Below are 10,262 nucleotides of genomic sequence, written 5' to 3' on the forward strand. Positions count from 1 at the left end.
TGTGCTTGGTACAGTGCGATCAGCATAGACTTTTGTGGCGGATCCTTAATTAACCATCTTTTAATGTTCCTCAGATGTGTTTATTTTGGAGATCTTAATTGTTCCAGTAGTTTTGCTTTGTATGAAAGAAATGGCAAGGCAGTTGTATTATTCTCATTGCCAGAGTCAAATTGCTAGTTCCTTTCCTCTTTTTAAAAATAGTTGCATATTTTCTCTTTTCTTTTTCTCTGAGCCCACAAATATATTCACCTAATATAATGTATAATAGTAACAGGATATCATTAATAAATATACTTGTCCATTCACGTAGAATAGCAGTGTGCTTTTTTGCCTTCATGCATCTCCATAAGTGTTGCCACGTATTTCCACACACAATAACTACCAACTGGGTTGTCCTACTTTCATGGTTGTTTTTTATTTAAATGCCTTTCAAATTAAAAAAAAAATACCAAAGAATTGTAGTTAAAACAGGTTACATTCTTTGACATTAACTACATTTTGATATTTTTTGGAGAAAGACCCTAACACCTTATGGTTTTTTTTTAAAGACAGGACAATCATCTCATATGTTCATCTACAATAGTAATGAACAGCATAGCGCTTTCGTAGCATTTATTACAAATATGCTAAATTTCTTATAGCCTCTTGGGACCTTTTTAATTGAGCATGGGTTTAAAAGTCAGTTGAAACTAAAACTGACCGAGCCATTATGGAGATTTAGTTTTGGCAAACTCACATTAAGTAACAGAGAGTTGTTAGTTAGCAGAAGTGTTGATCATAATTTTAGAGTTTGTGGATGTTTCCCAGTTAGTTTATAATTTATCTGGTATTATGAATTTATTAATTATAAACAAGCAGACGAGTTGAAAATACAGAGTTTGTTGCTCCCTCTTCTGTAAGTTATGCCTCTCATCAACTATTATGCCTTCTAAGTTTAGTTTGTTTAAGTAAGTTTTAGGTTAAGTTTGTGTTTATAATATTTTAAAACTGTATCAGTAATTCTGCAGCAGCCAATTGCTAGTGTATTTGTTTGTTTTCAATGTTAGATACTGTTGTACGTTATCTAGGTGTATTTTGGATAAGAAGAAAGAAGTTCAAGTTTTTTGGGGCCCCAAATTCTTTTTTACTGTTGACAACATAATTCTGTGAGACAAACCCAAGATTTTTTTTTTAAAGTCTTGTTTTAATGTCTTTTAAAAACATACCCATCCAGCTTCAGAAGTCAATGACATTTTGTCGTCTTTTCAAATCTGGGACAATTGGGATGTATAGGGTCAACTTCCCTTTCCCCTGCACCAGCATATTAGCTGTGATCAAATTATTTTCTTAAATTTAAGAAGTTAGCGTTATCTAATGATTTCTATAATGACGTGTGTGTGTGTGTGTGTGTGTGTGTGTGTGTGTTAAGAGAAATAAGTTAAATGTATGCAAAATACTGTACAAATTCAAAACGAACAGTTCAGTTTCAGTGTTAGCTGCTGACTGTTCATACCGATTGGGTTGCAAGTTACAACATTTTTTCCAATTTTACTTTTCACAAAGTGCTTTTCCTCTCAGCCCTACTTAGCCACTTCTCTTCTGGTTGTTCCTTCCTGCTCTGATTAAAATGAACTGTCCCGGACCCTGTTTATGAAGTAAGGCAACTCGAGTTGTCCTGTTCCCCAAGTGTAAAAATAAAGGATGGGATTTTTAGTAGCTCCTAAGAAATGTAATACGTAAGTCCCATTGAAAGATAACAGGAATTGAGTGCTGAACTTCTTTTGATGCTTTTATAAGTGTGGCATTAAATCATCAGCACTTCTTTCAATAACGTCCCTCTTCAATATTTTTTCCAACCAGAATGAGTAATTTAAGAGGAATTCTAGCTGATGGTTAAACATGAGGCCATTCGGCATGTAGGTGTACTCTGGTATAGAAAACGTAGAAGTTTACCTAGAGCAGACTCCATGTTTCCTGCTCTGGAGTAGGTGTTCCAGCATCTTGTTGTGCTGTAAGCAGTCTGCACTTCCTGGATGTCAGGGGAAAAATAATCAGCCAGTGCTGAAACCTCTAAAAATAACCCATGCTGAAACCTCTGTAGATTTAAGACATTGACACTGAATCTGTTTTGATTAATTCATAAAGGCCATTGCTTATCCTCTTGCAACAGTAGTACGAAATCTAAACATTGAGTTAGAAGCAAGTTCAAATACTTTATTGTAACAACATCATAAAAGTTCTAATAATGAAGAAAACTTCTGTGATTTAGTATGTTAAACTAAACACTTAATACTTCTGTGCCTAGTGGCAGTTGCTGTGTGATTTTTAGCAATGCCAGTGAGGGGAAAAAAGCAACACAATAATTGATCAAAGTCCTGGAAATTGAGAGGCGGGTGACAGTAGGGTCCCTGAGGGTAGTGGGCATGGCAGAGGCAGAGTGTGGGAGAGGGTTCAGGAGGAAGGAACAGTTGTTGCCTGGCACTTTCATTTTAAGGAAACATTGGGATTTATCAAGTGTGGGGCTTCCTTAAGAAGATGCATTTGGAATCTAACGGATACAAAGGTAATAGCAGAAATGATAGGCATGAATAGGTTTGCCTAGGGAATAAATTTAGGAGGGACAGAAGAAAAACAGGTGAGGGCATTAACAGAGAGAGTAAAAGAAAAATAGTCAATAAAAAAGACAGGTTGAAGGTACAGTAATTGAGGTAGGAGAGTGAGTGAATGAGAGTCCCATAAAGGAAAAGCAAATCAAAATACCCACAGTAAAAGATTCTTAGTGCAAGAGTGACCAGACCAGTACATATCTTGTTTTGATATAGAACAAATTATTTAGCATGGCTTGTTTAAAATGCACAATTATTAATATCTTTCAATTTTACTAATAAGCTTGTTTTAATTGTACCCTAAATTGTGCTCATGTCCTCTAAATGTTGTTAGGAACATCCTCATTTTCAGCAAGGGATTAACTGTAGGAGAAAACTCTCTAAAAACACTTCTAATCAAATAGTTCCATTTGAATTCATATGCCTTGATGATCTGTAGAAATAGGACTGCACAAATATCAGCTACTGGTTTTCACATACCTATGTAGTGTTGTTTGAACTTGAGTGTAAAACGCTCACGCTGGTACGACTTTTTATCAAAATGCATGAATGTGTATTTTGTGCATAAAATGTTAAGAATGCATTTTAATCACTCAGAGGTTTTTATGCAACTAGAACAACTCTGCTGTAAACATTGGAAAAAAATGATTTTAGTAATAGACCTAAATCATGCCTACCATAACTTTTAATATGAAAATTGTTGCTTTTAAAGACTATCCTACATTATGCTTAATGCAAGGATATGACATTAACAATTCAAAAAAATAATTCCATAATGCTTGTTTTTGCTTTTTCTTTCCCTGTCCCAAAACGGTCAGTATATTAAAAACAGACCTGTTGAGCTAAGATGTTTCCATTAAGAGTGACTGAGATGTACCTTTTAAGGCACTGTCATTCTAGTATGCCAGCCTTGCAAAACAAACTGGCAAGGATTCATGTCTCCACCTCTGTAGTTTTAGCATTTGGGGCCTGGATGAGATGCCACCATGCTCATGCTTCTTTTTACAGTAGTGTAGTTGGAGAACTCATTCATTTGTCATGGCATCTTCCAAAGAGTTAACAAACATTTTGTAGTTTAAGAATACTGTATAAAGGCAATTCATATATCTTAAGAAACTGATACTTTGCTGCATTTTTTTCATGGATTAGCCAAAATTAGCAATTTCTTTGGAGGTTGATGTAAAAAATGTGTAATTTTAGGGCAGCTGTGCCTGTTAACCGAATGAATCAACAGTTACCAAAGTAAAGTGATGTTATCATTAACTCTGTAGTGCTGAAAGGAAAGTCAGCATTTCCATATATTAAATGTCCCATAGTAAGGCCAGGTATGTGCTGGCAGCATCAACCTTTATTGCTTCGTGCGTGTTGCTATGGGTATACTGGTTTTAAAAAAAGGAGAATATTTGTTTTTAGTATAACAACATTTTATCTTCTGCTCAAACCAGTGCTGATTCTTCTCCATGATGGAAATTGAAAAATTGCCAGGTTTTAAATTGACACTTTTAATAAGCTTTGGAAAAAATATACCATAATACCTCAACAAATGGATAAACTAAGGTCTTTTTCATATTCTTTACCTGTGAAGTAGTAATGTTTATCTTCTGTTCTTTAAGTTAGGTACAGTAAATAATAGATCTTTTTCATGTGCACATGTGGCAAGACCCATTAATTTTCAGTAATATTGCCTTAATTTAACAGCACTACATTAACCACACTACTCCAACATTGTCCAAGAGTAAGGAGAGAGAAGTGGACAAGAAAGATTTGGACAAGTCAAGGGAAAGATCCAGAGAGAGAGAGAAGAAAGATGAAAAGGACAGGAAAGATCGGAAAAGGGTTTGTGACCTTTTTTATGAGCTAGCTTAGAAAGTTGGTACATCCATGAATAACTTCTGACATTGAGACTGCATCTGTACTATCAAGGACTGTGCCAGAAAGATTTGTCAGTGAGGGACAGCATGACTGCTTTCCTCATGTTGTATCCTGAAATTGCGGTGCTGGCCACATGCCAGTGAATTCATTCTCTTCTGGTGTGTTTATTGGTGCATGCCCAATGGCAGTCTGAGGGAAGATGCACTGTATCCATTTCGGGATGTAAAACACGCCATGCCTGTTACTGTGGTCCTTCTGACAGTGTAGACATGCTCTAAGCTATAAAGTTAGTAATGGGTAATTCTGTCTACAGAAACAGAAGTGACTGACCCTCTTTCACGTTTATTCTTCATTCGCTCTATTCCTAGCTTGAGGGGTCAGTGTTTGATATTATCAGATTCTAAACTCTACTTTATTATTCTATTTCAAGATGATTAATTCCAGAAACCTTAAACAACCTTCACTAATTCATTTATCTTTAAGCATTTTTAAAATGTAGCATGTATAGTGTATTGCAAAACAGATTTTTTTTTAAAGAAATCTGCATGTTAATGTTGTAACTTTCTATAATTATATTTGGCTTTAGGATCATTCAAATAGTGATCGGGAGGTGCAGCAAGATTCAACCAAAAGGCGCAAAGAGGAAAATGGAACAAGTACGTTTTTTTAATTTCACTTTTCTGTCCTTTATTTCATTTTTCTGTTCCTAGTTTGTTATGATTTAATATTTGCTTGTTTGTGGTTTTTCAAAGCTGGTTCTTCCAAACATAGTAAAAGTGAAAGTCCCTCTGACTCGCCTCGTTCAAATGAAAAGGAAAAGGAAAAGAACAAATCAAAATCTTCAGGGAAAGACAAAGGTGATTCGATCAAAGCTGAAAAGATGGAAAAAAGTTCCTCTGGTAGCAAAAAGGTAAAAGGAATTAAATTGTAGACATTTTTGTTGAAACATTTTGTGCTGGTTCATTTGGAGTTTAAAAATAACTTTTGGTTGTCACAGTATGTTTACGGCAGCCTGGATTAGAGACAGATATTGTGAATGGCAGGGGCTCAAGTGGAATTTTTGGCCAGCTAGCCACAGCAGCACCACATTCACAAGGCACCTCTGACAGGATGACTCCTGGGGGCAACTCTTCATGGCAGCAGCAACAGTAGAGGCGATGTGTGTCAGAAGATACTGAGAAGTTATTTTTAAGCTTCCGAATACTGTAGTATATGTTTGTACACTGTAAAAAAATAAGGAAAGGGTAAAGACTTTCTGTGGAAAGAGGGACGTTGCTTAAGTATATCTTCTGCTGAAGTTATCATAGTTGACTAAGAAATATGTAGGACAAGTTTGCTTTTAGCTGGCCCATGAAATGTGTATGTTATATAGTTTGGGATTAACTTTTGCTCCTTTAAATATAAAAACAAGCTGATTTGACCCCTAGCGCAAGTACAGATCTCTATATAACTGTGTCTATAAAGCCACATGAGCATCTCTTTAAATACTGGCACGGTTGTCTCCCCAGTATGATAGCTTTCAAGGGTCACAACTTTGAAACAATAGCAGTTACTGTAGCCCTTGTATGTACTGGGTATTTGAAGATCATTGTTTATAGTATATCCTAGTGTTAAATTGATAATTGGAAGCTGCACTTACAAGGACACATAGTGAATATTAGAGTATGCAAGGAGAAGTTAAGATATTCAGAATAAGTGATCAGCTATGCTTTTTGAAATAAGGATGTGCATACTACATTGCCTTTCAGTATTTAATAGCATCTCATTTAAATGATCATTTTTAGAATCCAGAATTTATTAACCAGCCCCGATGATTGTAGCTAGCATAGCTTATCATTAATTTTTTTTGTGCAGTCAGAATAATTGTTTGCCAGTAATGATGGAGCATAGTTTTTAAACTGTTTCCCGGCAATGTATTTTTTCCAGGAGTCCAGACATGATAAAGAAAAAACAGAAAAAAAAGAAAAACGGGACAGCACAGGAGGGAAAGAAGAAAAGAAACAATATCCTTTTTATTATCTGAAATACCCATGTTAGAAAAATAAAGTAACCTTATTTTTAATTTTTAAGGGATTAAAAAAGCATTTTTCCTTAATGCCTAATCCACTCATAAATCTTCAGACAAGCACAGATAATGAAGACTGTTTCAATCAAGGTAAGAATTATTTTCTCAAAATTGGCTGTATCTGTTAAACTCTGGATTATCACTATTGCTCTGGTCTCTTTTATTATTTGGCAGAAGGACCAGAATGGTTTCTCAAAGGTATAGAAACCTTAGTGGCTACCAAAAGAGAACTCCCTCAGCACAGAAAAATAAAGGAGACAGCTGTTCCCTAAGCTGTTTTCAAGGTTTTCCACAAGTCCTACTGTAACAGCAGTGCTGGGGCAAGCAAGGAGTATTGCAGGGTAGGTTTGCAGCAAATGGAAGTCTACAAATTAGGGTCCTGAGGCAAGGTGAAGACAGGCCACTATAATATACGCAGCCTTGGGAGGCTGGTAATCCACTTGCTGCGGACGATCTCTTATTAGTGAGTTAGCAGCATATGGGATACAGAATTATTTGCAAGCACTGGTAAGTTTCATGCTGTACTTTTATCTAGTCTTTGGTCCCTCCAAAGATAGGACATTAAGGGAACAATTTACGGATAGTTGTTGTCCAGCTGTAAAGATGAAAAACAACTTCAGAATATATTTTTGTTGCCTAAATTTCAAATTGACTTCAGGTTTGAGTTGAAATGTAAGCTGCGTTTCCAAGAAAAGCAAATTAGTCTTCCTAGCATCCTCTTCCATATGCATACCATTTTAATACATTTTTTATTTAATCCAACAAAAGCTGTTAAAATCAGGCCTAGTTCTGGAATTCAGAGCTGAAAGCTAAAAATCAGACTAATTCTGCTGCTTCAAGGTATTTCAGGAGCCTCAACCCACCATTTGTCTAAATTATTTTCTAGGGAGCGAAGAAGGGGTGGTCTCTTGGATTGGAAACCAGTTAATCTATCTAACTAGCCAAAGATGTTACCTGTCACGTCCACCCTCTTTGTAGTGGGCGGGTTTAATTCTGTTGAATGTATATTTGTAAACATTAGCACTGACTGATTAATCTTCAGCAAATTTATTCAAAGAATGTAGCCTTTCTCTCTCTTTTTACAAATGGTCCATGAGCAGTTTGTAATTATCTCCCATTTGTTCTCCATTCAGACTTACTTGATTAATTGTTCCTGTGTCTAGATTAATTTGAAGCCTATGCATTTGCAGAAAGTGAGCATAAGGAAGAATTTGGTTGAAGTAGACTTTTTTTTTTTTGTTCAGTTAAATGTTTCTTAGAGTTTTTGAGGTATCTGCAGAAGAAGATACCTCACCCCTTGCGTGCCACTGAAATGATTTCCCTAGCTTTCTATGCAAGCCGAACCATACCAGCGAGAGGCTGGTTTTTGCTGCGTTGGTCTAAGAACATAGGCAAGCAAGGTTCTTTGGGTAAACCTTGTATCTTTTATTAGACCAACTCAAATAGTTGAAAAAATAGTTGGATACAAAAAATTATGGACTAAATATAGACATCGGATTTGTGACACCTTATAACTTGCTTAACATCTGACTCCCCAGATACCCCTCCACTTATTTATCAGCTACATTCATCCCCCAGGCTGTCTCGCCCACTGATTCCTCAATTTACATCTTCACTGACTGCCTTTCTTGCATGCAGACCAGCCTCTGGCTTCTTTTCTCCTCCCTCCATCAAGGAAGAGCACAAACCAACTGCAGAGACTTCCTCAGCCTGACGAAGAGTGTTTAAACCCAAAAGCTTAAGGGTTTTCTTGGTAGCAAAGAATATGCTGCTACACTGTACCAGTTAGTGGGGCCTGGGAGAAAGGAGAAGTTGCCTAGAAATTACAGTTCAAGCTGTTTTGGGACTGTTGCTTTTTTTGTTATACCATCTGAGAAATAAATGGAGGTATTGTGAGCAGTCCCTAGATTTGCAGGATTTTTGGTTGCAGTCATGGTGGTCTGAGGACATAGGCAGGCAAGCTTCTTTGGGTAAAGGTGATATCTTTTTATTAGACCAGCTAAGTAGTTGCGGGGAAAAGTTCTTTGCAAGCTTTCGAGCACAAGCACCCGTCAGGCATAGGGAGTCTCTCTGCTGTTCTGAGATCTCCAAGGAATGTTTATCTAATAAAAGATATCTCACCTACGGAAAGAAGCGTCCCTAGATTTGAACATTTAGGAGTTGATGGGACCCTCATTTTTACCCTTTTTGAAGAGCCCTTATTTTATTGCATTTATTTTCCCTCTTGGTCCACCTGAGGCCATGCTTGACCTTGGAGTGAGGCTAAGCATAACAATTTGCTTCTAAGAGCTTTTGGGAGGAAGGGTGCCTTAGCAGATCATGATCTGTGCCTGGAATAGTTGCAGTAAGCTGAATATGACACAGTTTCACTTTATATTAACAACAGAAATGCATTCCAGTTTGCCTGTAAAATATAGTTTGCGTGTCATGGTTTAAGAAACAAACGTTTTTATGTAAATGCCAGTTAAACATCACATTTTTGCAGGAGTAAATTAATGGTACATCTGGCAAAACATACTCACCTTACTGTTTTTAATTTGCATGGCTAAATATGCAAAAGTACTTTTACAGCCACACAGAATTGTGGGGGCTAATTATATTTCTGCCGAATGCTTAACTGCTTCTACTACATTCTTCCTAATGTGTGTGAGATTTGATTCACTGCGTTTTATTGCTCATGTCTCATTTAGGGATATTAATCTGTTTGAAATAGTGCACTTTCACAGCAGCTTTTGAATTTTACTTTGACAAGTCACTATTCCTTCCTTGTATTTTTATCCAAGTTAAGCAAGAGTTTTTATTACAACCCAATGCCTGATTGTGTTTAGTTCCATTAGTGTAGTTCTCATTGCGCAGTAAGTAGTAAACTGCTGTAATTGTCAATAAATCAGAGTAGCCAATTAAACTGTTTCCCATTTTTCCTGTCTTTGGCTTGTGAATGAAATAAATTCCAGTAAGTTCTGAAACCCCTAGCTCTTTAGAAATGGCATCTAAATTCATTGGCTTGTGTATTTATTGTAGGTGAGGTTGAAATTGGAAGATATTCAGCTGTGACCAGAAATGTATTTTCCAGAATATAGATTGCACAGAAATTTGTGAATGAAGAGGACCCATCTGCATCTCCTTAAATTATTCAGTTCTCTGCTTTATTTCCCCCATGCTGAAGATTTAATTGTTGAGTTGTACATTACTGTATTTTAACTTGTTGCTTAGTTTCTTACACATTTATTTTCAGTACCTGGCTGAAAGTGTTACCTATTCCATATTTTAGCACAATGTGCTGCAAACAAACAGTTGCCATAGTGCAAATGAGGTTTCATGTGTACAGAGTTCCACTTTAGGTTGTCTGAATACTGCCTGAATTTAGTAATTCTTTCAATCTGAATTGCATTCTTTTAGATGTTTGAAAATCACAAATAAACAGTTATTGAACCTTTTTTGAATTTACCTCATTTAAACTCAAACTCAGTTTTTATTTATTACTTGGCCTGTTTTTAATATCAGTGACTAAAACCAAGTGGGAGCACTGTTTTCATGCAACGCGTAGGAATTATTTGTATATTATGTGTACAACGTTGACCTGTTTAAAAAAAAAAAAAAAGGAAAGAAAAAAAAAAAAAAAAAACCTGCGCTCCATTGTCCCTTGCCACACCTTTTGTTTGTCATGATGTTTTTAGATAAATTGGAAAATACTCTCTTCAAAACTGAAATAAATTAGGTTTCAATTCTACAGCTACAGG

At 36.2% G+C, this 10,262-nt stretch overlaps 1 protein-coding gene across 2 annotated transcripts in view; it reads left to right on the top strand.

Moving 5' to 3' along the window:
• The window catches only part of THOC2 (THO complex 2), an 83,477-nt gene extending 73,354 nt beyond the window's left edge, over positions 1-10,123 (top strand). For both annotated transcript variants that reach the window (XM_019521575.1, XM_019521576.1), the window contains exons 34-39: positions 4,284-4,421; positions 5,044-5,113; positions 5,210-5,367; positions 6,384-6,460; positions 6,565-6,612; positions 9,544-10,123. In XM_019521575.1, coding sequence (XP_019377120.1) covers positions 4,284-4,421; positions 5,044-5,113; positions 5,210-5,367; positions 6,384-6,460; positions 6,565-6,592 — 471 coding nt within the window. In that variant the 3' untranslated portion in view covers positions 6,593-6,612; positions 9,544-10,123. The remainder of the gene's footprint in view (positions 1-4,283; positions 4,422-5,043; positions 5,114-5,209; positions 5,368-6,383; positions 6,461-6,564; positions 6,613-9,543) is intronic.
• Positions 10,124-10,262: the final 139 nt, after the last annotated feature.

The sequence above is a fragment of the Gavialis gangeticus genome, unplaced genomic scaffold, assembly GCF_001723915.1.
Source record: "Gavialis gangeticus isolate Ggan-Ray unplaced genomic scaffold, GavGan_comp1, whole genome shotgun sequence".
Lineage (NCBI taxonomy): Eukaryota > Metazoa > Chordata > Crocodylia > Gavialidae > Gavialis > Gavialis gangeticus.